This window comes from Chlamydotis macqueenii, chromosome 18 (genome assembly GCF_036417535.1).
Source record: "Chlamydotis macqueenii isolate bChlMac1 chromosome 18, bChlMac1.mat, whole genome shotgun sequence".
NCBI classification, from domain to species: Eukaryota; Metazoa; Chordata; class Aves; order Otidiformes; family Otididae; genus Chlamydotis; species Chlamydotis macqueenii.
This window is the reverse complement of record NC_141573.1, coordinates 12,148,008-12,174,331: the sequence shown is the minus strand read 5'-3', so window position 1 is coordinate 12,174,331 and position 26,324 is coordinate 12,148,008. Positions and strand designations below refer to the sequence as shown.

General features: G+C 49.3%; 1 protein-coding gene across 10 annotated transcripts in view; it reads left to right on the top strand.

The window, feature by feature from the left end:
* Positions 1-26,324, top strand: part of TNRC6C (trinucleotide repeat containing adaptor 6C) — a 327,104-nt gene that overhangs the window by 110,816 nt on the left and 189,964 nt on the right. For all 10 annotated transcript variants that reach the window (XM_086762532.1, XM_086762539.1, XM_086762534.1 and 7 more), the window contains exon 3: positions 5,154-5,215. In XM_086762532.1, the coding sequence (XP_086618658.1) occupies positions 5,154-5,215 (62 nt within the window). The remainder of the gene's footprint in view (positions 1-5,153; positions 5,216-26,324) is intronic.

The following is a 26,324-nucleotide window of genomic DNA, read 5'->3' as shown; positions in this document are numbered from 1 at the left end:
CAGCAAACGCAGAATTAGCCCTGGCTAAGTAATCTTGTTAGCGTGATTCAGTGTTAAATGGATCTCGATTAAATGGGCCTTTATATTGTCCCAGCTGGAGATGATAAGCCTCCACATGGAAATGGCAGGAGACTGAAGGAAATTGCTTTACTTCAGCCTGGGACATTTAACCCCATAAAACACCTTCTGCTCCCCCTCCACCTTTACTTCTTTCCCTGACGTGGCACCTTTACTTTTGCCCTTGGTGGCCAAGGGGGACAGGACGGACATAGTGCTGGAGCACCTCTGCGTGCCACCCATTTGCCAAGAGGAGAGTTGGGTGATGGAGATGCATGTGAAAGAGCAGGATGGCTCTGATGGGTGAGGTGGTGATGGTCATCTTCTCTGGGGTTCTTTTATGAGCCTAACAACTCCTTTGTTAGCACAATGAGGTTTTTCCAAACTCTCAACCCAGATGGTGGTGCTGGGGTGCCCGAGCATCCAAGGGCCGGTGCAGCTAGTGCCACCAATAGTTTATTGAGCACCAAACACCACCAGGGGAGAATCTTGGGTCTCATCTAAGAAATAGATTGCTTAAATGTGCCACTGAGACTTCTTGGAAATGGCTTGGGGTTTGTCTGTGTGAGATAGAAATCAGCACGATGCGCTGGTGTATCGGACCCTGACACTTCATTTCTCCTCGCTATTAGATTTGGCAGCTTGTGCACGGTCCGGGTAAGAAGGAAATGGCATTAAAATCCCCAAGGGCTTTCACATGCAGAGGCAAACCACGGGGCACTGGTGTGACAGGGACGCAGAGCTGGGACTCTGCAGTACCACAGCTTCCTCCCCTGCAGTGGGAACAGACTTTGCCCTCCAAGGGCTCGTGTTGGTCTGTAGCAAGGACCGGGTGAGATGCTGGGTTGCAGGTGAAAGCAGGCAAGATTAGAGAGAGAAAAAAAAAAAAAACAAAACCGAAAAAAAGCCAACAGACAGAGCACCTCATCAGTGGTCCCTGCTAATGGTCATTGTTAGTAAAAGGCTTCCGAGGACAGCTAACAGGGCAGACACCAGACTGCCCATCTCACCCCCACATCAGCACAGGCTCTCCTCCTCCTGCCGCCTCTGCTCTCATCCTGCTCTCCATTATCTAATAAATTTTCTCTATCCTTCTCTGATGTCACTTCAAAATATGGATTATCTCCACGGAGTCTGAGACCCTAACAGGACACATGGAAAATCTCTGCTTTATAGCAAGTCATGTGATCTGATATCTTTTTTCCAGACCTTTGACAGAAATATGGTAAACATGCAATTACTTGAATTTTTCCATAAATTTTGCATTTGAGGTGGATTTACATGCTTGTGATATTTTCCAGACGTGAATCCCAGCCCTGTGAAAGCAGCCAGTTTGAGAATGGCTGCAGACCGGCAAGAAATGATCTAATCTATTAGAGATTTCCTTCATTATCCCTCTAATCAAGGCTTCTATCAGTCTCCTTTGATGCACTGCTGGAAAAAAAAAAATCTTCAAGTAAACTGATGCTGGAGATAATTAATTAACTTGCCGTCCTCCTGCCTTACAGACGGAGTCAGTGTAAGAAAGAAGAAGTGTCCTTTGCAATTACCGATCTGCGATTTTCCATTCTAGTGCTGACAGCTTGTAGGACATGAAGTGGAAAAGCATTTTACCAAACTTTCAGGCTTTGACCATCAGTTCCTTCACTTGAGAATATTTTCTCCTGCTTGTATTTCTCATGCTGTTGGATAACACTCTTGATGGTGAAAAATGGATTTAATACTTGAACAGTTCGAGTTGTGTGTAGTCTAGCCTGGTAATATTATCTTCCTTGTGCTTTCCTTACAGCGAATACCCTCACCTCTGCCATCCTCAGATTATTGTACATGAAATCCACCTTTATTAGGATAGAATAGAAAATTGAGAGTAAGAACTGGGTCAGTGGAGCAATATTGACGATGCAGGTTGCTACAGACATTCACCAAAATTTTTTCCTAGGGCTTGGCAGCAGATGAGGGTAACGATTTGTGTCCTGGGAACTCAGCTTTTTCATAGGAATTCTCTATCTAAATATCTGTGCCATCTCAGGTCCTGTAAAGACATGGTTTCCCCTTCTAATGACTTAACAGGATAAGATTTAAATTTCTCTGTCATCTCAGACCAAACCTGGGAGAGCAGGAGGAGGTTTGCAGTCCAGTTTACCAACCTCAGATGAATTCTGCTCTTTAAAAATGTGTCATTTTGGCTTAGGATTTCCTGTGTTTCTGGCTTTTTGGGTCCTTGAAATAACATTTCTAATTCTAAACTAGTCTGTCTCTCCTTGCGTTTCCCATTTTTGGTGCTGCTTGAGCAGCTAGATGGGAGAGAGTGCGGCTGAGCGGGCAGAGCGACAGAGCTTTAAACTCCCTGAGCTCGACACTGCTCAGAGCTGAACCAAAACACTGCCAACAGCCCCTTTTGCAAAGGAAATGTCACTAGAAATCTCAAGAATGGGAAAACTGAAAGGAAAAGCACATAATATAGGCAAGACTGAGTTTAGAAGGTTTTCTAGCAAAATCAGAGATTTAGCTTGTTGTTGGTGGCCAGCAGTGTGTATGTGCAGGCTGGATTATGATAAGGCAAAACTTCTGTGGTTTGGTTCAGGTTTGGTCACCAGAAGCTTGTATGTAAATCAATTCATACTTGTAGGAGTTACTAAAGACCAAAGCAGCCAGGGATAGTATTGCTAAAGCAGCAGAAACTTGTACTTTTCTTTCTGGAAAAACATTGTTATTGTTGAGACAAAGAAGCCCGGTGGCACTCGCCTTCCCGTGTAAGCCCCTACAAAAAAGGAAGACCAAGAAGTGCCAAGGTGCACCACAGTGTAGTGCTTATTCCTGTTTTTTTAACACAACTGCTTTCCCATGGGCACTGCAGGCTCCTAGGGAGGTAGCCCAGGGCTGCAGAGGGTCAGTCATGTTGAGTGGTATCATAGTGCTTCACTTCCAACCCTGAGGGATCTTCTCCTGTCCTCCAGAGTGCACGAAAAACTTTGACTTATGGATGTGTCCTCCCAGTGCTTCCTCTGCATTTTTCAAATTAATTTATTACTAAATTAATGCTTCCGTGAATTGTTTGTGGCTCTAGTGGGCTCCTGGTGAGGTTAGGGCGAGGGTGAACGCCCCAGAAGGTGAGCTGTGCTGGTGGGCTTTCAAGGACCTGAAGACACCTCACATGGGGTTATTTCTGGGTGGGAAAAGTGCGGTTCCTGGGAACCACACTGCCAAGGGAGGCAACTGCGTGTCCCTCTTAAAAACCTCACTCTCACCAAAGCCTTACCAACATTTACTCTTTTTGTAAACAGCTCTGCCAGGGTCAAGGGATGAATTAATACAGGAATAAATGTTTGAAGAATATTTTCTAGTTATTTGCTGAACTAGACAGTTTTCTTACCATCTACCCGTGTTTTCAGAGCAGTTACGGTGGGTGCCATTGCAGGACACACCCAGCAGTTGTCTGTGGTCAGCAGCGGATGAGTCAGCTCTCGGAGGCTGAGGATTGTGGTGATTTGCTCGTTGGAAGACCCTCTTCCATGGCACACGGTGTATCAGCTCAGGTCACCTGTCCACCTCCCCGGTGCTGCTGGGTGGCACTCCCTGTAATCAGGGACCAAAGGGGACAGATTGTTTTGGTAAAGGTGGTCACCTTCAGAAAAATCATATAAAGCTCCCCCTCCTTGACTGTCTGGGAAAACAGGGAATGTTGTAATCTTCAAGGTGTCTGCTTGCAACCTTTAGCAGCTTGAAATTGCCGGTTATAAAAGGAACTCTCTTGCAAACTATAAATCCTCGTCTTGGCCAATAAGTACTGAAAAGCTCCTCATGAATGTCCTTTCTCACACACTCCTTGTACACAGAACTCTAAAAAAAAAAAAAGAAAAATCTGCTAATTAATTTTAAGCCTCTTTGTGGCAAAGCCTAAGAACTGGATTTACCAAGAGACCAGGGGGTCCATCTGGTGCAAAAAGCTCCCTCCCATGCCAAGGTATTTGTTTTGGGGAGGGCTTTAGGCCTAGAAATTTCCAATTGGCCGCAATATCAGTTGTACTACCCACGGGTGTATTTCTCAACGTGTTGAGGGAATGGTGAAAAGAGCCCAAAGCCAGAGTGCCTTTTCCTGGATTCCTCCCATGCGTAGAACACATACGCAATGGCTTCTTCCCACAGGATTGCTCCCAAATAATGGGATCAAATCTGAGGGTAGTGCTAGATTTTAGAAGTGGGACAAATTAAGCATAGTGGGAGCCCAATGAAGCTTTTGCAAGTTTTATTCTCCAGGTTCCCCAGAGACTCCTTTATATAAAGACAATTAGATGCAGCATCATTTTATATCATCATAAACTCTACTAAGCATGTCTGCATGGCACAGACCTTCACCAGAAGTCTCTGTAGCCAGGGGGACGTACATCCAGGCTCCCACCATCGCTGCCTGTCCCCAGCCAGACCAGGTTTGGCCAGGAAATGCAGAAGCTTGGTAACAAAATTCAAGAGTTTTAGCACTGCAACAAATTCAGACATCGGAACTTTGTGGCGACAGAGGACATGGATGCAGGTCACTCTGCTCCTGAAGCAACAGGGAAATGCAGCCGAGTGAAACAGCACCTACAGCGCACAACGGCCAGGCGTGTCCGTGGCAGAGGGCAGCGGCACACATGCATGCTTTTTCATCTACCTGTTTGCAAAAGCTGTTCTGTGTCTTTAGTCATCTCGATCATCCCACCTCACCCAGCTTCTAATTCTAATCTATCTTTTTCAAGGAGCACGTTACATCCATGTTAATGCAAATTTGCTTGAATTCCCCAAAAGATTTGGATTGACTTTCGGTTGGAGAGAGGCAGGGAAAGCAGCAGCACCATCAAGGAGACCTACTCATTTTAACTTAGTCTGTCCTCTGTCCTAATTAGCAATACATTTGCTCATGGAGAGGGAAAAGTTTGATGAAAAATGCACTGAGTGGGGAGAATTATGCAAATTTTTAAGTGTGTATCGCATGCATTGGGGAGTAATGAAAGTAAACGCGAAATGCATCTTTTCTTCCCATGTAGGAGCATCTCATCCTTTCTAACCAAACTACTGTTTGACAATCATTTGTTCTTTGTTTTTTTTCTGTCTTTCAGCAAAAGATAAACCAGCAGATAAGCCTTTACCAGAAAACAGCCTTTGAAGGAGTCAAGAGCAGGTAGGGATTTGGCTTCGGACAATACCCATGAAAAATGTTTGCTTATATGTTTGATGACAAGCTGTGCAACCATGCAGGACCCGAACAGGAGGAGTCGGGCTGGCCTAGCATAGTCGTTCCTGGCATGAGGGCTCATGCACAGGGCTGGCTGAGGGCTGGCAGAGCAACGTGCGTGCATGTGCGTGTAGGTCGTATCTGTGGAGCCAGCTCAGCACCATGCTGCCCACCGGGCATACATGGTGATGGTGGGACCGGGGCGGTGTGTGATGTCCAGAGCTGGTCATGAGACTGATGGGAGAACTGGAGACATGAATAGAGCCAAAGTAAACTACTGAGTTTTTATTTTCTTTCCCTTTTTGCATCCTTTTAATGAAAATACCAGACAGGGAAATATGCCTCACCCCACATTTGTGTGCATAAAAAAAATAATGCAGCTGTGAACAATATAGAATTATCTGATTCCATGTGGCCACCTTGAAGGGTTAAGCTTGAACACCTGGATCAGGAGAAATTGGATGTTGTGCCATGTGTCCTTCGAATGGTTATTTCAACTGTTTGCAATCTTGACAAGGCTTTCTTGCAAAGATGATGTGAAATAATTTTCATTACATGCTCACAACAGTCCGTAGAAGCACTGAAATTGTTAAAAATCCGAACATACTGCTGAAATTCAACTGATTATGCTGTATTTTATTTTAATTTTTAATTCCTCTCCTGCTATCTTTCCTCGGTTAGTGGTCAAGTCTGACTTTACCTGGAAGCTTAGCCCTGTGAGACACAGCTTGTGGCTGATTGCATCTGATGGGGGAGAAAGGGGCTTTTACTGGAATCTTGCTTTTAATCTTTGTGGATGAATTAGGACAAATTAGGGCTGTGTGGGCCGTGCAGCTGGTCATGGCGTGACCACAACGGGATGATGAGTGAGCCCCACACCAAATAGTGCCAGGTGGGGAGAGAGGGCCCGATAGCTCTGCTTGCAAAACCTGTCCATGTGAACTGAGGACAACTCATGGGAGAGGCTGTGTCAGTTCACAGTGGACAGGAAAAGGGGCTAAAAAGACCAGAGTAATTGGCTGCCTGGATTTCAGAGCTGGTTAAAACTTCACGGCCTGAACTTTTCTTTCTGAAACAAAGTTATGAGGGCAAAAATCACTGAGCTTGCTTACTGCAGACACTGACTGGCTCTACCCATACTTCAAATCATCCAGAAATGATGCCAACGTGCTTTGGGCGATGCTAAACTCACCAGCTGGTTGAAAGACAGGGTATTTTGTTTTCTGTTAGGTGCCAGGTTATCATACCCTCATTTATTTGGGATGTGGGGAAAGCAAGCAGGCATCCTCCTGCAGAGTGCTGTGCTGTCCCAGGGCAATGGGTGAGGGATCATCAGCTCTGCAGAGCAAAGGAGGCTGCAGATCCATCTTGGGGAACACAGCTGGAGAGCAACCACTGGCCCCTGTTCCTCGGCATCAGTATTCGTCTGGGTTTCAAGTCGGAAACCTGGCTGTGGATTGGATTGCTGTGTTGGATTTTCATGCCCGTGCGTTACTGAAGACAATCCTGTGCTTCGTTAGCAGGAGGCTTGTTCAGTAACGTGCCGTCAGCACAGGCTGAAGTTGTGCTCTTGTCAGCAAGACGCTCGTACGGATGCCAGCTGAAGAGCAGACTGGCTGCTGCTGTGTTTGCATTTACACGTGTGCGCCGTGGCTTGGCAGATTGCGTGATATAACAGAAAGGAAATGCAGGTTCCTGTTTCTTAATACATCTCCAGGGGCTTTGGGCTCCTCTTGGTTACAGGAGCCAATGCTGGGGCTGCCAGAGCTGAGGCCTGGGGGAGCAGTGCAGACCTTTCTGAAGGGCTGGGTGGCACAAGGGCCCTTGTGTCACTCTGGGGCACGTTTTACAGCGTGCATTTATGTATCGTTATCGGGGCAGGCTTGGCAACAGGTCATCTGAGGGCAGCCAACCGTGGGGCCAGCCAGATTGCCCGGGCAGTCTTTAAAGGGTTTATCCTGAGAGGCAGCTGTCCCATTTGAAATCCAGCCAACAGCCAGGTAGGATCCCATATTCCCCTGCCGCACCCGCGCACTTGCTGGCCCCGGCCCACAGCCTGCTGAGATGTTTGCGTTGGCTATCGGGGATGTTGCTGGGTTTGGAGGGGCTGGTGCTCGGCTCTGCTCCGTGTCCCCCCCCCGGCCGGGCAGGAGCCAGGAGCAGGGTGTGGATCTCCAGGTTTCCTTCCAGGAAGGCAGCACTGAGCTCTTGAGAGCCCTTCCTCCTGTAACCCATTAGAATATGCTGAACTATGAAGACTTGTCTTAATTAATGCTTTAAATAAGGTTACAGCTAGAGCTGGGGAAATAATCAATAGTGAATCATCTACTCGGCAAATTCAGCTCTTTCTTGCAGGTGAATTATCTGTAAACAGCTTGCAGTTTTCTCTGGTCATTCATTATTTAGAATTATTTCCCAAATAATTCCTTCAAATTGCTTTTGGTCTGCAGCTTGTTTGCAAGCGATGTGTTGAGAGCGGCTGATACTCGCTAGTCAAGCTGTGATCATCTGTTTTCGGTGGGACAGGCAGGTTACATGGCCTCATGCTGGGTCCCCGAGTGGAGCAGCCCAGCTCTTGCCATGCTCTTTAATGAATTCAGAGCAGCTTTGGGTGGATGTTCCCCGCTCCTCGTGCAGCATCCCCGCTCACCGCCAACAACCTCATTAGTTAAGTCCTTCCCTAGGAGACTCATCAGGGTGTAAGGGCTGTAGCATGGATTTGGACTCTATATCTTCTGGGTTTTTCCTGAACAAGTCCCCATTTCCTCTATTGGCTTTATCAGTAGCAAGAACTTCAAAATAAGAAACCCTTGGTGTTTGCACTGTAATGAGTCTGCTTGGGCCACCAGTGAAAATGGTGAAAATGCCAGAGGCCATCTGGCACCCTGTTCAGCCCAGCGTCGCCCTTACAGCCCCGGTTAAAGTAGGTTCAGACTGGACATAAGGAAAAAATTTGTTACACTGAGGGTGGTGGAGCACTGGCCCAGGGTGCCCAGAGAGGTGGTGGATGCCCCATCCCTGGAAACATTCCAGGCCAGGTTGGCCGGGGCTCTGAGCAACCTGATCTGGTTGGAGATGTCCCTGTTTCTTGCAGGGGGGTTGGACTGGGTGGGTTTTAATGGTCCCTTCTCACCCAAATCCTTCTATGATTCTGTGAAACCTTGCTGGTGTCCAGGTCCACCGTGGACTGGTCCCCACAGCCAAAGCCCAGCCCTCATTTACGCATGTCACTGTGTCCAGAGCTGCGACCCTGGACGAACATCACCAGCAATTCCAGGGCTCTTGCCGTGTCCCTGGCTTGCCTCGTGCCTGCCCCTGTTACAATCACCACGCCATCGCAGCTCCAGCAAGGCTGTGGCAGTTTCAATGATTAAAAGGATTTCTCCTTGATAAGAACTGGAGTGAAACTCATTTCAGGTAGCAGGCAAACAGCTGCTGGATGGTACACAGTTTCATTTACTGCTGACACGAACTGGATTGTTTTAAGCAGAGGACATAAATAGGCTCTGACATCAATCAAAGAAAACACCAGCTGCGGGTCAGCCGCGCTCTGGGGATTCGCTTCTGGGTATCTGCTGAGAAACCAGGCAGGATGAGCCTGCTGCTCTCCCAGATCGCTCGGGCAGGGTTTCTCTAGGCTGTAGTAGGTAGAGTTGTCCCATGCTGGGGAATTTTGACAGATCCCTTCCCCTTCCGGCGCTGCTGTGCCCCCATAATTGAGATCTTGGGATACGGCTGCAGAAGAGGAGCACCGGCGATGGGACCGAGGTGTCTCCTGGCAGCGTCATGCCGGGAAGCAGCTGGTGCTGGCATGGGAGCCCAGCCCTCTTCTCTGGGAGGGAACCGGAGCCTCAGTCATCTGATAACTGAATCAAGGGGAAATTGTCATCTATTGCCCCATGGGAGGTACTTGTCACTGTTCCCAGGGTTTCTGGTAGGAAGGGCCCTTAACCCCTCTGTGGTGAAGCCACCCGAGGCCCTTCACATCGCCAGGACCAGCAGCGTGCAGGGGCTGGGCATCCCCGCTGCTGCAGATGGCCATGTGGAGAATTTGGGGAGATAACAGGGGTTTTCACTGAGTGAGCGACAGAGACCAGAGGTAGATAGACGTCACTCCAGCTATCTTTTATCTGAAAGGAAGACAGAAGAAGGAGAAAGGAGTGCTGCCTAAAAATTAACAAATCCTGACATCAGTGGAAAGATTATTCCAGTGCAAAAAGTCACCAAGCATGCAGATAGTGCCGCCTGCGATCCTGGAAGCGTCCCCAGAGCCAGTGGCGGTGTCCCGGGGCTGCAAACCCGGTCTGCTGTGTGCAGCGCACGCTCCCAGCCTGCTGCCTCGGTCCCTTCACAACTGAGATGCAGGCGAAATAGAAGCAACCCCCTTGGCCTGCCGAGTCCCTGCTCCAAGTCCCCGCAGCAGCTCCGCATCCCCACCCCGGTGCTGTACGAGCAGGGGGAGAGGGTTGGGGTGCTGCGTTGGTTTGGTTTGTTGTTTTTTTTTTTCCTTAAGTCAAAATCAATGATGATGACAGAGTTATAAGGTGAGAAATGGGAAAGGAGAAGAAAGCACCCGGTGTCAAATTTGATGCAGGAGGCAGTTAGAGGAACCTATTACGAGTTCTGTTGCCTTAGGGTATGTTGGTGGGTACATAGGAGAGTGTAATGTCAGCGAAACGGGAGAGCAGCCTCTTTCCCCTTGAACCCTTGTCATTAATGTGGAAGGCATACATTGTCAGCTATTAGTCTGGAGGGGAGGGAGAATAGCACGGGAGATGTCTTAGTTTGGAAATGGAGTCTGACTCATCATCATCTGGTGCGAGAAGGATGGAGGGTTATTGTAACTTGTTGTTGCTGTGATTATTATGAGTATTATAGCATTTGGGAGACGATGGGGTTCTGAGGGCTCTGCTGCCTGTCACTGCAGCTTTTGATGAGTAAAGAATGAAAAGCACGGCATGGTGAATGCTCCGAGTGACTTGAGCCTGATTTCTAAGCGTGATGGTGGAGTCAGTGACAGGGATGCCCTGGGTGGCCAGGGAGGGAGCAGGTCCACATCCCCACCCAGCAGTCGCACTGGGCGCTGCCAAGGGGACGTGGGTGGTTGTGGTAGAGAACTTTGCAAGAGAAATTAAATAAAAATGTAAGAAATTGGTCCTAATTATTCCTACTGCTGCTGTGATCATTGGTGGAGAATGAGGAGTTGCACCCTGTGAGGCAGGGAAGATCTGCAGGCACAGGTTTGGGGTCTGAAGTTTGCATTACCCCCTTGCTGGAAATGAGCCTGAGGACGGCATCAGTCCGTCTGCTTCGCCCCTCAGCAGCAGCTGTTGTCCAAAGATGTGGAATATTTTGTGCAGCCTCAGATGAAGCCCTTTTCAAGGCCAATGAGAGTGGTTCCTGTGGACACACATAGCGAGTCGCCCTCCTGCACCTCAGCTCTCCAGCTCTGGCTTACCCGCTTGATACATTTTCCCCCATTTAGGAAATGTAAATGATTCCTTGGGCTCCGTTAATCCCAAGATTACATGGCTAATTCCCGTTTGCATTAATGGGAGGATCTCTCTCAAATTCTCTGCATGTGAATGAGCATCACAGGGGCTCACATACGGAGCCCGAGCGAGTCGCGGGCGCAGACACCTCCCCTCCTCCCACGCCGGCTGCGTTCAGCGGAGGATCTGAAAGGAAACACAAAATTAGATCTTTTGCCCCGGGACGTTCATTTTTTTTGGAGGCACATTGCAATTATGCCTATTATTAACTTTGGCCGTTAGTCCCTTCCTTCTCTCTCTGGCTTTGCCTTTGTGGCTTTCAGAGTCATCTCACAGGTGCTGCTGCAGCAGCGCGGGGAGGTGGAGAGCCTGGTCCTGCTCCATGAGGTTTGAGAAAAATGGGTTACGAGCAAGTAAGGCAACCCCATCCCCTCTGTGCTTTCACATGCTGAAGTGGCACATAGAAACTCCCCAAAAATCCCAGATTTTGGGTTCCTGGGATGCCCATCCACGGATGCTGCATTACCCCAAGTCTTCTGTTGCCACACTCTGCCTGGATGGGAGAAGACAAGGGCGGCTGTGGCTCCGCTGATGCCGTGTGCAGCTGCCCTCGGGCCCAGAGCCGAGAAGCCGGGGAAATGCCGAAAGCTGCCCGCAATGCCAGGGTCGCCCGGCAGATCGGCAGACTCAGCCGGCTGCATCGCGACTCCTTGCTGTTGCTCATGACCAAATCTCCCACTGCTGCTCACAGGGGAAAAGAATTAATTAAGCCAATTAATGAAGATAAATTGAAGCAGCAGCTTTGGAAAAATACCATCGGTCAATAGCAAGCCGTTCCCCGGGGTGGGCTGTGGAGGCAGCCGTCTCCTGGCTGTGCCGTGGCAGGACTGGGCGTTCTCCTCCCGCCAGCGCTGGCTGCCTGGCACCGCTCGCCTTCCCTCGCCGCGACCTCGCTGAGGTGCCCCAGGCTGGCAGAGTCATCCCGGCCACCGGCTTTCGCCTTTGGTTGTGGCCAGGAGCCCTGGATAGGGATGCTGTTGTGTTAGGAGCCGGGGGTGTTTAAAGTAACAAAATAAAAGGGAAAAAAAAAAATTAAAATTATAAAAAATTTAAAAATCCCTGAAGTATCCCAAAAATCTGTCACACGTCAGTCGGCGCCCCCGGTACAGTCCCTTCAGCTCAGCACTGAGTCGGGCCAGGGGATGCTGCCAAGGCAGCGTCAGCCCTCCAGCCTCGGGGGCTGTCACTCAGCTCCTTCATTAGAAGGGAAGAAAGGGCTGGGAGCCTCCGCCTCCCACAGTGGTTTTATTTCAAAGCTCTCACAAATCAGGGTGAAGAGGGTCTGAGGTTCACCTCTGGATGTGGGTTGCTGACTGAAAACAAAAAAAAAAATTCTTAATTTTGTTAATGTTGGGAATGATATGGCAGTCGTAAAGACTGGGAATCCAGCTGGGCGTGAGGGGATTTGGGGATGTTCTTGGAGCTGGGGTGAGAGGAAGGTGGAAAAGCCAGAACACGAACACCCTTTATGCTGCTGTGGAATCTGTGCACCATCAGTATCCACTGAAAAAAAAAAAAAAAAAAAAAGCTGTTAGCTGAGCAGTGAGATTGGTTTTCTTGTATTATTCTAAAAACATAGGGCTGATATTTATTTCATTAGAGTAAACCTTTCTGTAGCTGGTAAATGAATTCCAAGAAGTGAGAGGAACCCCAGGATCAGGGGCTTTACTTCATTTGAGATTGTGTGCAGCTAATATTCTGGTTAAATAAATACATTTTACTAATTGGATTACTCAGGCAGTGTAATATACTGCTGGATTTCCAAAAAGATGCTAATAAATTGTGTGAAGAACTTAATCATGTTAGCTTCCAAAAAGCTTGTAAGAGATGAAATTAAAAAATAAGTAGAAGTTGACATCTATTGCATTTCACAGTGTCTTCATTTTCCTCATCCTTCTTAGAGTTCTTCTTACCGTAGTGTGGCTGCTGTGGATTTTTTTTTGTAATCTGCCTGTGATTAGGGAGTACACCGCGTTAGAATAGGTCCTGAGGGATGGTGGCACCCAGCTTGTGTTTGTTGCTTCTTCTCACGCCTATTTGTATCGAGGTAGAGAGAGTGAGACCTTGACATTGGCTTTGGGAGGCAAAGGTGCTGTGGTTTCCTCTCTTGGATGGATGCAGAGGGAAATGAGGCACCTGGTGCTCCCGAAAATCGGAAAGGGTGGTGCTGAAGATGCACAGCGAGCCCGCGATGGGCTCTGGCACTGGGGGAGAGGGACGTAGCCGCGGGCTGGGTACCTCACCCAGCACATCCCGCAGATCGATGCGGAGGGTACCAGCACCCGCTCAGCACAGGGAAGGTGTTTCATGGCAGCGCGAAGTGGGGCATGCGGTACATCTGAGTTCCTCCACATTGGCAAAATGATGGAGCATGCAGCGCTGCCACCGTAATTCATCATTACCAAAACACCGCTTCCTTCACACAGCCACTCAATTCACCTGCATGTTTCCACCAGAGAGAGAAAATGGAAGAAATCCTTTTCTTTTTTTTTTTTTTTTTTTCCTCTTCTTTGATAGAAATATACTGTGAGAGAGCGAACGGCTCTCCCTCTCCAGGAATCGGTGACAAATGGTCTGTTAAAACCAGATAACTTGTAGCCCCATCAAGAGAATAACACCATGGGTTACACAGAGAGCTCGCGCTGTATTATTTAAGGCGCAGCCAGCTGTCAATAGGGTCTGCTCTTTACAGAGAAATAAATGCCAGGCAAAGGCAGTTTTGTGGGTAGAGCCAAGGGGCCGATGAGCCTGCTAATTGATGGAGTCTGCGGCAAGTACCTGGCAAGAGGGACAGCCCGCTTGCCTGTAACCCGGGGCAAATGCAGAGCTTTAGCACCCGCAGTGTTGTCTTGGGGTAAGGCTGCTTGCTCCTAACTGGAATTGTACCCCAGCTCCTTCCCCGATGGGTTCCCTCTGCTGCGTACAGACCGACCACAGCCTCTCCATGTGGTACAAGGTTTGCTGTGATACCAGTTCACATGGATGTGATGCCAGCACCTCCACATAATGGAAATAATAATGTGAGTGTGCAAATAACTTTGCAGATAGCTCCCTGAAAGGATACTCCAGCACTGGGAGCTAAGGGGTTAAAGTACCCCTTCCTTCGCTCACAAGCCACCTCTCTGGACTCCTCTAAATTTTTTGGATGTATTTGATGCATCAAACGGTGATAATTGTTGTATCAAAGGGGCACGTGGGGGAATAATTTGCCTTTCTGAAGTGCTGTGAGATCTCCAGATGAAACACTCAGCTGCCGTGATTGGCACTAAAAAGACAGCGTTGCCAATTCTTGTTACGGAGTTGGTTCCCCACCAAGGCTGAGACGCGTGAGTCAGTGTGTGTGTTTTGGTAACCAGAAATCCTGCCCCCATCCCTCCAGGGAGGCCTCCTGGTTTTAGGACGATGCACACAATGCCAGTGACGGCAGACCCTGAGCAGGTGATTTCCACAGGGATGAAAATTCTGCTGTGAAGGCAGCAGCCAGTGTACGTGCCAGCTCCTGTTCCCGGCTGCATTCGGGAGAGTCAAACCCAGAACTCCCTGATCAAGCAAAGAACCTGGGAGCAGTAGGGACTCTGAAATCCAAAAAAAAAAGCAAAGTCCAGCGTGGCATCCGCAGCCGACGCTTAGAGACTGAGCCCTTGGCTGAGCAGCACCGTGTACGGGGCAACAACCCTCTGCATTGCTGTGCCCCCCTTCTCCCCCTCCATTTGTAACTCCTCCTGATCAAAGTTTCCTTATTTTTTTTAATTCACCATTTAAAAGAAGTATTGTCTGCATGAGGCCTCACCCTGCATTTATTTATATTTTTTCTCGCAGCAGGATTTAAAAACAACAAACCAGCCCCTGAAATGGCAGCAGCTTCCCCAGAACCTGAACCTTATTGAAATACTAATAACTAGGTTTTGATGCAGCTTTGTGGGTATTAATGCAAATGTTTTTCTGACTCTCCAGGTTTAATAGCAACAGCTTATACAACTCTAATTAGCATAACAAAATTCAGTGATGAGGAGTAAAATGCTTGTCTTGTTTGATGTTTCCTGGTAATTAGCAAGAATAATGATTTATGCAGCATTCTTGGTTCTTGAATCACAAAAGATGGCAGAGAGCACTCTCAGCAGTAAACTCCGGTCTTGCAGGGAGGCCATGGCTGACGAAAAATACATGTGCCTCCGTGTGCCGTGAGAGCCAGACATGTTTGTGCGGTGCATGCGTTACCATGCACCCAAGTGCAAACGTGGTCTGAGGGCTCGGGGAGGTTTCCCTGCACACGTTGCGTGTGTTGGTCCACGCAGAGCTGCGCGATGAGGTGTTGTGTGGGCACGCGGGCTCTTGGCACGTCCTCCACGGCTGCCCTGCAATTGTGAAGAGCCCAGGGCACGGCTTTTGGCTTTGAGATTGGATCTGTGTATTTTCGAGTGGCTAATTTGCCCCTTGTGCGTGCAGCTGGGACGGTTTCCTTCTCTTATTGCAAATACTGGAGCCCAGGGCCCCCTGAAGCAGGTCTGCTGCGCAGGGAGGATGATGTCCACGTGGCAAGAAGGCAAAGCAGCTGCTGCACGGCCCGTGTTTGCTCACCCTGGCAGCAGCGCGTGGCATTCACCCCAAAATGAACCTTTTCTCCATGCCTTTGGCTAGATGGTTGGTTGGCCTGAGGCTTTGTAAAACATAGCGACATGACTTGTGCACTCTGTTTTGGGCCAGAAGGAGTTAAAGGTCAACAGAAAAGAGGCGTTTGCTGGCATGGCAGACCCTGGCATTTCCCGGGATGCAGCCCTCTCTGCTTAGCCTGTGTTTGCAGAGCCAGGGCTCCGTATCGCCTTTGATATTCCTCCTCAGATAACAACCCTTTTCCTTCGGTCCACGGGGAACGGCAGGCTCTGCCCGGCCAAGAAGCATCCTTGACTTGCACAGGCGGAGCAGGAACGCTCTCTGCTTTGCCTCTGTGTCCTGGTTTTATTTAGTGAGGGGGAGCTACAGTGGGGGCTTCTGTAAGAAGCTTCTAGAAGTTGTTTCCCCTTTGTCCATGGCACTCAGCCGGGCCTAGGGCAGACCCGCTGCTGGCCAGGGCTGAACCAATTGGTGACAGAATGTTCCCTGATAACACCTCTGCAATAACATATTTAAGAAGGGGAGAAACAGGAAAAAAAAAGTAGAGAAGATATGAAGCAGCTGCGCGGGGCCAGAGAGGGGGAGGCACAAACCTTGTGGGCCTTGCAGGCCTCACCCTCTGGCCTCCCCCCGGGGGCCAACTGGGCCAACTCAGCCCGGCCTGGCTAAGAGAAGTGGAGAGGAGATGAGATGTGAAGAGACCCTGAGAGGCGTCTGCCAGCCTGTTGTGAAGGATTTCTGTGAGAGGAACGGCTGCAGACCCCAGGGTCAGTGCAGAAGGAGGGGGAGCAGTAATGCTGCTCCCGGCCAGAATTCCCCTGCAGCCCGTGGTGCAGCCCATGGTGGGGCCGGCTGTGCCCCTGCAGCCCGGGGAGCCCACGGAGGAGCAGAGATCCCCCTGCAGCCTGGGGACGGACCCCACGCTGGAGCAGGGGAGGAATGTGAGGAGAAAAAGCGGAATAAAGCAATGAACTGACCGTAACCCCCATTCCCTCTTCCCGTTGAGTCTGTTTTGCCTGTAACGGTAACTTTAAGGATTTCTCCCCATCTCAAACCTCAAGCCTTTTTCTTACGTTATCTCTCCCTGTTCCCTCGGAGGGTGAGGGGAGTGAAAGACAGAATGCATGGTCTGGTCCCAAGCGGGGCTACACTACGACACTCTGCCATTACATGTGTTATGAGTTATGTTCTTCCCGTCGGGCTGGGCACATGAAGCCCTTGCATTAGCCACAGACCGTTATCTTTGTCTCTTGCTAGCCTCTGCCCGATCCCCGAGCACCATCCTCTCTGTACAAAAGCTTTTATTGTATTAACAGCCGTAAAGCGAGCCATCCGGGGCAGTAAATTTTGAACTAGTGAAAAGAAATCCTCCTTTTATGTGGTACATAGTTGGCTTTATGGAGGGCAGTGCTGAAGGCAGTTATTGAGATAAATGTTCTGGCTGAGTTTTTAAAAGGACTAAATAGTGTTGGCCATTTGTGGGTATCTAAGATGACAAAATTAGGAGAGAAGTTAAACTACCTGCTTCTGAGCATCAGATGAATTTCTGTGGCAATCTGGAAGCAGCTGTGCACACAGCTCCCCGGGCAGGGACTTGGCCAGCACAGCCTCCGTCTTCCTTACGTACGCGAGTGTGAGCGCAGCAGCGATGTCGGCAGCCTGATCCAACACAGCAAATCCTTTGTTTCCTTGCTAAGAAAGCTAATTTTGCAAAGCAAAAGACTGAATGATGTGTAACCTGTGAGTGCCTCTAGTCTGAGGCACTCTTGGGAGCAAGGAATTGCCATCTGAGGAACAGGACGCATGCAACCAGGGCTGCTCAATTGTGTTTCCTCCTTCCCTCCACCCTCCCAGTGTTTCTGAAATGGCTCCTGCCATGAGACGCCCTGAGACAAGATGCCTTCATTCATATTAATAACATTTGAGTATTTGCATGGGTAAGGTGGCTCAGAGAGAGGCATGCATGATGAGAAGAATAATTTGGTCCAGCCAGTCTTTGCAGACCACTCTGGGGAAAAGCTTTCCCGCCCTGAGTGCAGCAGGAAGCTTTCATCGTGCCGTTCACACAAGAAAGCACAAGTCGATCTGATATGCTGTGAATGCCGGCGTGGAGATGTCCCCTCTGTCCCCTGCGTGCAGGCAGCTCCTCCCTGCCCAGCGCCGCCTCACCCCTTCCCCGGGCTGCTCGCACTGGAGACAGCGTGGGGGGCTGACCCCTTGCCGGCTGCTGGGGATGCACGGGACTCTCGGGGAGATCTGGGATCACGCTTTCCCAAGGGATGCAAAAATCACGGGGTGGCAATTGTTCCCCCCCGAGGCAGTTACCCCTTGAACCCAGGGCCGGGGTGCTCTCAGGCGACATGGGGCAAGGCTCCCTGCTCCAGGAGACAGTCACAAGGGACAGAGCTCCCATCTTCTCCCATAGCATTTTCCAGTGTCTCCCACAGAGGAAATTCCTGTGGAGTGAAATCATGCCCTCCTCTCCAACAGAGGTCAGACGGGGGAGAGATCCTGCCTGCAGCCTCCGAGCTCCCCCTCACCCAGCTCCTGCGAGGTGCCGTGGCGTACTTGCACATTTTATAGTGGTTAGTGGTACTCCTTTCTTAGCAAAGACTCAACAGGCAGAGGTGGCGAACTGCGTTGCGGTCTTAGTGGTTGCTTTGGCGGTTTTTTTTTGTGTTTGTGCCCTGCTAAAGGATAACAGCACCCCTCGGCGAGCACAGCCCCTGTCCTTGTCCCCAACCCTGCTCAAGGCGAGGCGTTGCGGAGATGCTTAAAGTAGAGTTCTAACGCATGAGCCTCGCATGGGATCCCACTACACAAAGATTTGTTTCATGCAGCAGTTTTATTTGCTGTAGAAGAAGTTACATTTTCTTGCAATGCCTTTAAGATCTTGTGCTTGGCTTGTTGGCACAGAGCGTACCCGAATTGCAGCTAGACCCGAGGTTAGTCAGGCGAGCTCGGTACTGGCAGGAAAAGAACCCGGGATGGACAGAGCATGGTGTGGCCAAACAGCGAAACTTGTGCAAACATGGGTAGATATGTGACTGCAGAGTGAAAAAAAATCTCCCTTGCCACTGTGCGTCAGCCCACAGCCAATGGGACATATACAGTTTAATGCCACTTTCTGTGGGGTTTCCAGAGGGTCACACAATCTGCTGCAAAACACATTATGGATATTGTTGCTCCTCCAAATTTCAGCCAAGGCGCCCAAGCTTCCAGCAGCTGCAAGGCAGGTTGCAGTCTGGCTTGTAGCGTTGGTGTTCATGGATTTTGGCAAGGCTGGAGGACTACGCAATCATGGATGCAACTATAAGAGGTTTTGGAAGCCATGTGGGCTTCAGAAGGGGTGTAGGGTCTGAGCTGGTGGCACAGGTCGGACTGGGTTTTGATCTGAAATTACTGACCCGGTGCCCAGAGCTGTTTCTTTCATTGTCTTTAGAAAGGATTTTTGTGCTTTGAATAAGGCTTTCAAACCAGTAAATGCCTAGTCTGTGCACTCACCTGAGGTTTTCTGCAGGCCATCTCCAAGGTGGTCATCCTTGAATTGGGATGGTTTCTCTGCAGATGGCAGCTGGTCAACCAGTGATCGACATCCTACTGCTGAACACTGCCGAGTGGCAGAGACAAGCCCACTGGTGTGTAGGGACCCACTGGTGGGACCTTCCTGTGGTCAGGGGAGGCCAGAGGGGCTCCTCAAGGAGACTTCAGAGAGGGGGTTGCAGGTACCTGGGTTTCCAGCATGACTGCAGCAAGGAGCTTGGCATCAGCTCCAGCATGAGGGAGGAGAGCCCAGAGCGGGCACTGCTGTAAAATATTTCCATCCCTCTCTGCTCCGAAAGTCGTGCGGGCTTCCCAGAGCCCACGTGCGCGTGGATGTGAATGATATCAATGTAAAATTGGCCCTCTCGGGTTCTGAAGAGCGCCGTTTGCAGCTGGAGATGGATCACCAATCTTCCAGGGAATTGTGCTCTACAAGGTTAAGCATGTTTGCAGAAGAAATATGGATAATGCTCTTATCATGTATGACCTTTACTATATGTGTAACGTTGTCAGTGACAAAAATGCCATTTTTTAAATGGTTTTCACACCATGGTATCCAGCCATTAATCATGATGTATGTGAGTGACTCTATATTGTTTCTCTGAAATTGCGGCATTAGATTACTTTCCATCCCGGCTGCTCGCATGAATTGTACCCCCTGTTACCATGAGCAAGGTTCCTATTTTCCATGCCAAATGTCATTCTGGCCCTACGTTTACCCAGAGGACTGGAGAGGAGCTTGCGAGGCACAAAGACCGCGGCTCTCCTCTCCTTCCTCAGCAGACAATTTGTGCATATGTGCGTATAAATGGGGCACTTACTTTAAGATGTCTCTCTAATCCGGAGGTTGATAAATGACTCTCGCAGACACCTCTGCTGATGTTGCATTTTTAATGTAGACAAACTGCGGCTTTGCCTCTGGTCTGCGTATCCCTGCTCCTGCAGTCTGCACTCCTCGTGGGTTAATGTTTCTTGTTGCCTGGTATAATTTGGGAGTTTTTATTTCCAACGTGTATTTTGATTTACAGAAAGTAAAAAGCAGTTGGCAGTTTGGTGTTTACTCTTTCGTGGGCTTTTTTTTTTCCTTTCTTCACGCAGTGAGCTTTCAGGTGTGAGTGCTGTTTCCCACACTAGATAACTAATTTTTCTCTTCCCTGCCTGAAGAAAGACGCCACCCAAAAGGGATGCCCAACAACCCCGCTACGTCCTGTGTGAGCTATGGTTTTGGGGTCACCGTGTGAGCTGAGGTCTAACTGCTCGCTACGGCGCACAGTGGCACATATCACCTGCCAGTACAGGATGTGTGCAGAGATCAGAGGGAAAATAGAGCTGAGAGGTAGCAACTAAATACGTAGTCGTTATTTGTAGCCCTAGCGAATAAGCCCTGACTATTTCTGCCTTTTCCCCCTTTATTAAAGCACCTGCTTAAGAGGTGGGCTGGTTTTAGCAAAGTCATGGCTGTGGGCATCCCCTTCCCAGCCCTGTGCCCAGCCTCAGCGTGCGTGTGTGCAAGGGAATTGGTGTGCACGCTTGGTGCACAGGCATGCAACGGAATCAGTGTGCATGCCCAGAGCTGCTGCACCAGGCCGGTGGTTCTGCTGGCAGCTGGAACACGGCAACACAGGCTGCATAAATGTGGCTCTGGAGGTGTTCTTTGTCTCCCAGTTGGAGTTAGCATGATCCGCGGTGTCACCGTGGGCTCTGTGGGAGCTGCTCTCCCCTTGCTGCTGGAGCAGGAGTGAATTAAATGAGCTGAAGACAAGCGGAGACTTTCTGATGGAAATAGTATGGACGTGCTCCATCCATGCAGAGCGGTGTGTATCCAGGGGGAAGAGGGCTTCATGTCTCCAAATGTAACTCATTAAGGTCTAATCTTGCTCATTTTCATCAGCATCAAAGGGGAGTGAGGCCACAGAGATCACTGAGCTCTGCAGCTGGAGTGGGGGAGCGGAGAATGAATATTATTTTAGGGTAACAAAAAAGGTCTGTGTTCTTTCTAGCCCATTGCTGATTTTAAGGAAGACCTCACTAGGCCTTTGACATCCTGAGTGACCTTGGGTGAACTGCAGGTACCTTTGTTTGTGGGGTGGAGTCTTTCTTCCCCTTCCTCCTACTTTTTTCAGAGCTCTTTCCTTCAGAAACTTTCCATCTCTCACTACACGACGTCCATAGGGCTCCCTGATCTCTTTATTCTGCTTTCTGACACGGCTCCTCAGCATTGCAGAGGCAGCAGTTCCCCAGGCGCAGGGTGCTGGACATTCCCCAGTGACTAGTCTGTCCCCACCAGTTTGATCCCTCCTTCTGTCCCTTCACAGGCATCGCTGCTGTCCCCAGAAATCCCTATTGATTATTGATCACCTTCTGGTACTCAACTGAGTGCTTGTGGCCGTAGTAGCCCTTGCTCAACTGGATTTATGGGCTGCAAGCTCTTGCCCTTGTCTCGGGACATGCATGGCACAATTTTGGGCACGGCTGAGTGAAATTGGGAAAGGTGACAGCCAGACTCAGTCTGCAATGCCCAGAGACAGCCCCGGCCTCTGGAACCCCGCCGCCTTGCCCTTCCTGTGCCCGAGCCCTTCTCGCCAGCCTCCCTCTGCGGCTGTGCGGGAGCATCCCGAGATGAATAAATTATGTGTGTGGGGGAGAAAATGCAAAACAAATTGCACGTGCACAGGAGATCAGCCATGTCTCTTGTCTCTTTGTCTCTATTTCACCGTATGCTTTTGTTTCAAACTCTTGCTGTTCTAATGAGTTTCTCTGTGCCACGTGCACTGAACTTTGAGACCGATAATGCTGCAAGAGCTTCCCATTTGTCGGTGCCATCTAACAACGTGATGTGCCTTTCTGTCTGCCTGTCTCAAACACCTCTTAGACTAATCCCAGACCTCATTTCCTCAATTTACTCTGACTTGCTGTTTCTCTTCCCTCATTGTTTTACCTTAGTATTAATCCCTGGAGAACGGTTTGGGATCTTCACACACATATCCGGTCTGGCTGCATAGGGGTGCAAAGGGCATTTTGGGGGAATGGACCTCCTCCCTGCCTCCCCTCTGTGGAAGGGCTGATGTTGGAGGCATTGCTCCATGTTCCATGCCACGCAGTGAGTCAAACTCTGCTAAGTAACTAAATAAAGATGTAATTTTAATGATGATTAAATTGAAGCACCTCATTAATTTCATGTGAGAGGTGGGGAAGTACACGGCAGCTCTTTCCCTAAATTCATTGTTTGTCTGGCCGCGAGACGTCCCCTCTCAACGTCTGGTTGAGTCTAATTTAAGTATGTAAATTTAATGGTTCAGTAAGTAAAATTGCCTTTATTGTTTGGAATGGTTTGCACAGTAATTTACGAGCTAGCAAGGCTCATTTGATAGGAGTGTATGATGGAGTAGGTGACTACAGTGAAGGACATGTTTATCTTAAGGATACAGGGGAAGAACACAGATACGTAGCATCCGTAATCAGGGACCTTGGGATAACAGCACTGCTGGGAGACTCGAGCGTGAGCCAGGTCCTCAGGACAAAGGAGCTCTGGAAGCTCGGTCATCATACACACTGAGACATGGCATGGGACGGCTGTTGCTGGAGGTCACACCAGAAGTGAGAGGTGGCAGCGCACCAGCTCGGCTGGGGCAGCCACGCTGTGCCGGAGCGATGTCACCCCGATGCTCCAGAGTTTTGTCATTGAAACAAAGGACAAGAGACCTCTGAGACCGCAGGAGGTGTGAGGAAATGTGTTCAGCTGCATTCAAGTCTTTTTTTCCCCCATGGGAAGCCTTTTGCTGGGATGTGTGGTGGGCTCAGGCAGTCCCTGTTTGGAAAGGAGAGGGTCGCTCTGTGTTTGGGGATGGTTTCCCCAGCAGCCCAAGGAGCTCGGATCTCACCATCCATGGTGAAGCCAGGCGGAAATGTGGGTGGTCCCAGCGACCTCTCTTAGCCATCCTGCCACTGCTGTGCATCACTGTCCCTCTTCAGGGCTCCTTCATGCTGTAACCAGCTTGTTATTATAGTGTTTCTTATTTAAAACGGCTTGTGCTGAGGAGCTTGAAGTGCTTTTCAACTTTAATTAAGCCTCACTACACACTTGCGTTCTGGGAAGTGATTATCACTCTTACAGCATTGGCCGATACGGCCGGGTGCAGGGCTCTGCCAGGGTCACCCAGCTGGGCAGTGACGGTGTTGGGACGAGGTCCAGGACACCCACCGCCCAAGCCCTCCCGACAGCATCCTTGTCATCAAACACCGCTTCCCAAAGTTGTCATTCAAATAGACAGATTAAGGTAGCAAACTCTAGTTTGCTTGACTAGTCTGGCTTCCAGGAAATCTATGTAAGGCATGTTGCAGTCATGGAAAAATAAAAAAAAAAATGTGGAAGTGTTAAAATGAGCAACTGCTCTTTATAAGGAGATGTGGTGATGCAGGGATAGGTAGGAAAGCTTGATCCTTAGAAAGAAGGAAGACTTAGTGTTTAATTGAGGAGGGCCTCTTGTCATCATTACAGACATAACCCAGGAAAACTGGCCACAAATGTTTTTTTTTAATTTTGCCCATCTTCCCAGCTTCCACAGCCTCCCTGGGTCAGGCTGGATGGATGTGTGTACACCAAACACTGCTGAGAGCTTCCTCCTCTGGTGACCCGGGCGCAGAGCGGGAGCGGGCACTGGGAGCAGAGCCTGCCTGGCACCAAAGGCCCAGGGCAGACATGGGGGTTTGAATTTAAAATTGAAATTTAAGATATGGAAGGAGTATTTATGGTCCTTTTATTCTAAGGGTGAGAAGCAAGAGGGCAGGCACCAGCTTGACGTGCTTTGGCCCTTCAAGTACTTTGTGGGTGGCCCAGGCTACTGAAGGATGGCTACCAGGAAAGCTTTCCAGGTTGGAGACATTCTCTCTGCTCCACTGGTACCCTATTCTATCCATGCTTGGGAACAGCTTCTGGGGCTGCCGAGATGTCCTTAACCCTGCGGCTGCTGCACCGCAACGAGAGAGCATTAGCAAGCCAAGCCGCCCCTCTGTGCTGAGAGCGCAGCCATTTATTTTGCTAAGTAGACAGTGGGTAGTGAAGAGTGTGATGAGAAAGGAGGGAGGGCCGGCTGATGTGGAAAAAGGGATAATTAAAAAAATGAAAGGAAATCCACCCAGTTGCACAGACTGTTTTCAGGGGCTGTATTCTTCAGGCGATGCTTGAGATCTCAAGGTCTTCTCTGCAGTGTGTCCTGCTGCTGGGTTGGGCAAGGGAAGGATGGGGCAGCTTCAGCCAAAGAGATGGGAAATTCCTGTTCTCCTACTCTCCCTTCCCGTGTTTGGTTGGTGAGCAGGACCCACTGAAAGGTGGTGATCTGAAAGGAAACAACGACCTTTTTTTCGTGGTGGCCTTCCATTGAAGTCAGCTGGTGCTTTGCTCCCAGAGACTTAAAAAACTGCGTTTTGGGCGTTGGTGCTTCCCATCCTCCTTTACATAATGACCATCCATCAAAACCCCAGAGCCAGCCAGTTCAAGCTGTGCTGCTGCGAGGATTTTCCTCTGCTGAAATGAGTATGAGGCTAAACCACAGTACTTCTTTACTGTTGTGGTTTCCCCTCATTTTATTTGCTTCCTAGCCTCAAGTATGAGAAAGTACACACCTGGGTTTTAAATGGCTGTTTGTTCTTTGCAGTTATTTCTTGGGTTGCCTATTTCTGAGTTATTTCTGAGGTCTTGCAGGAACGTCCCGAGGGTGGTGGAGGGATGCTCCTGCTCAGATTGAGCCTTTCTGCATCGGCGTTGCGTTTCTGCTTACAGCGGGGCTCCCCGCCAGGCAGTCACGTGGATTTGCAGCCTTTTGTCTCTGGCACTGGAGCTGCCTGCTCCTCTGCTTCCATCCAGCCCAAGCGCCGGCAACACGGGGCAGCTGCTGCCTGAGTGGGATCCTCAGAAGGACGAAGGAAAAGTGCAGGCACCGAGGACTGCACACAGGGCCGCTATTGAGGGCCTTGAGACCAATTAGGCTACATTAATTACCTCTTGAGCTAGCCTGCAGCTTTTTGAAATTCCAGCATCCCCACCACGAACACCTTTTAGATCCTTCAAAGGGCCAGCACTGCCGAGAACCTTGGGCAGCTGAAATCTCTCGAGTTGCCCAGGCTCAATTATGTCTTTCAACACAGCTCGTCACCTCCAATCTGAAGGCCCAAATGTGAGGGCACTGACCTTTTCAAGCCGTGGAAGGGCTGCTCAGATGGGGATGACAACCCAAAAGGGAAAAGAAAAAAAAAAGGAAAAGAAAAAATGGGAACGGGAAACTCCATGTGACACGGAAATAATTTCTCGTGTCTGTGTGAAGGGTTTTACTCTGCCTTCACTTACATAATTTATCAATTTAGAGATTAGTAAAATCGTACAGTCTGCAAGGAGAGGCAAATTGGTACATTACAAAGCTTTACAAAAGATCTGTCCTCGCCGTGATAGGAAAGAGAATGAACTGCCACCCCTGGACAAAGCTTTTTAATGCTAAAACATGATAATGTCAGTTTTTGCTTTGCCTAAAGTTTGTATTTTACACAAAGGAATAAAGGAGATTTCTGCCAAAGTCCTGAGATGGTGGTAAATATTTTCAGGTTCTTTGTTTTAAATTTGTGGATAGGGCAGGTTATGGACCCAGTGGGGGTTAAGCTTTTGTGGAGGAGGTTGTTGTTATTCAGATTGCGGTGTTAGGGTGCTGAGAGCGCTGGTAGTTTGGCTGGGTTTGATGGAGAAGATATAAAAATTTAATGATGGAAAACAGATATGCAAAGCAACAACAAATTATCTGCCTGATTTGCACTGCTTTTTCTGGGCAAAACACAAATAAAGGAAATGCATAAAAGATGGTAAACTAAAATGTCAATAATTGAAGATCTGAGTCACATGGGTAGGGGAACTTTTGTACTAATTACCCAAGTTTCGATCCTGCAGTGTCTCTTTCAGGAACACAGCAGCTTTAGCTATTTGAATCGTTTCTTGATCATGCAAACATCCACTGGAATACATTCATTTTTCTTCTGTGCTTTTCAGCTCTTTTCCATAGCCCTGGGATGTGGCTGTCTTTACATTAATAGGAACTGCTGCCTGACAACCATTAAATGTGCGTTTAAGCCTTTTGCATACCCCAAACATGCTATAGCTGTTCCATGTCATGACTGCTGACGAGCGGGGTCAGGCCCTTTCCTCAGTAGATATCCCTGAGCCTATTAGGCTCTAACGGGGTTGGAACAATTGATATTTACAGCTCTGATGTGGCCAGACAGATTTTTGCAGCCAGCACGAGGGCTGGCAGTGCAAGGGGTCCGATATTGGACTGAGGAGCGTGTTCATCTCAATTCCTGCAGAGGGG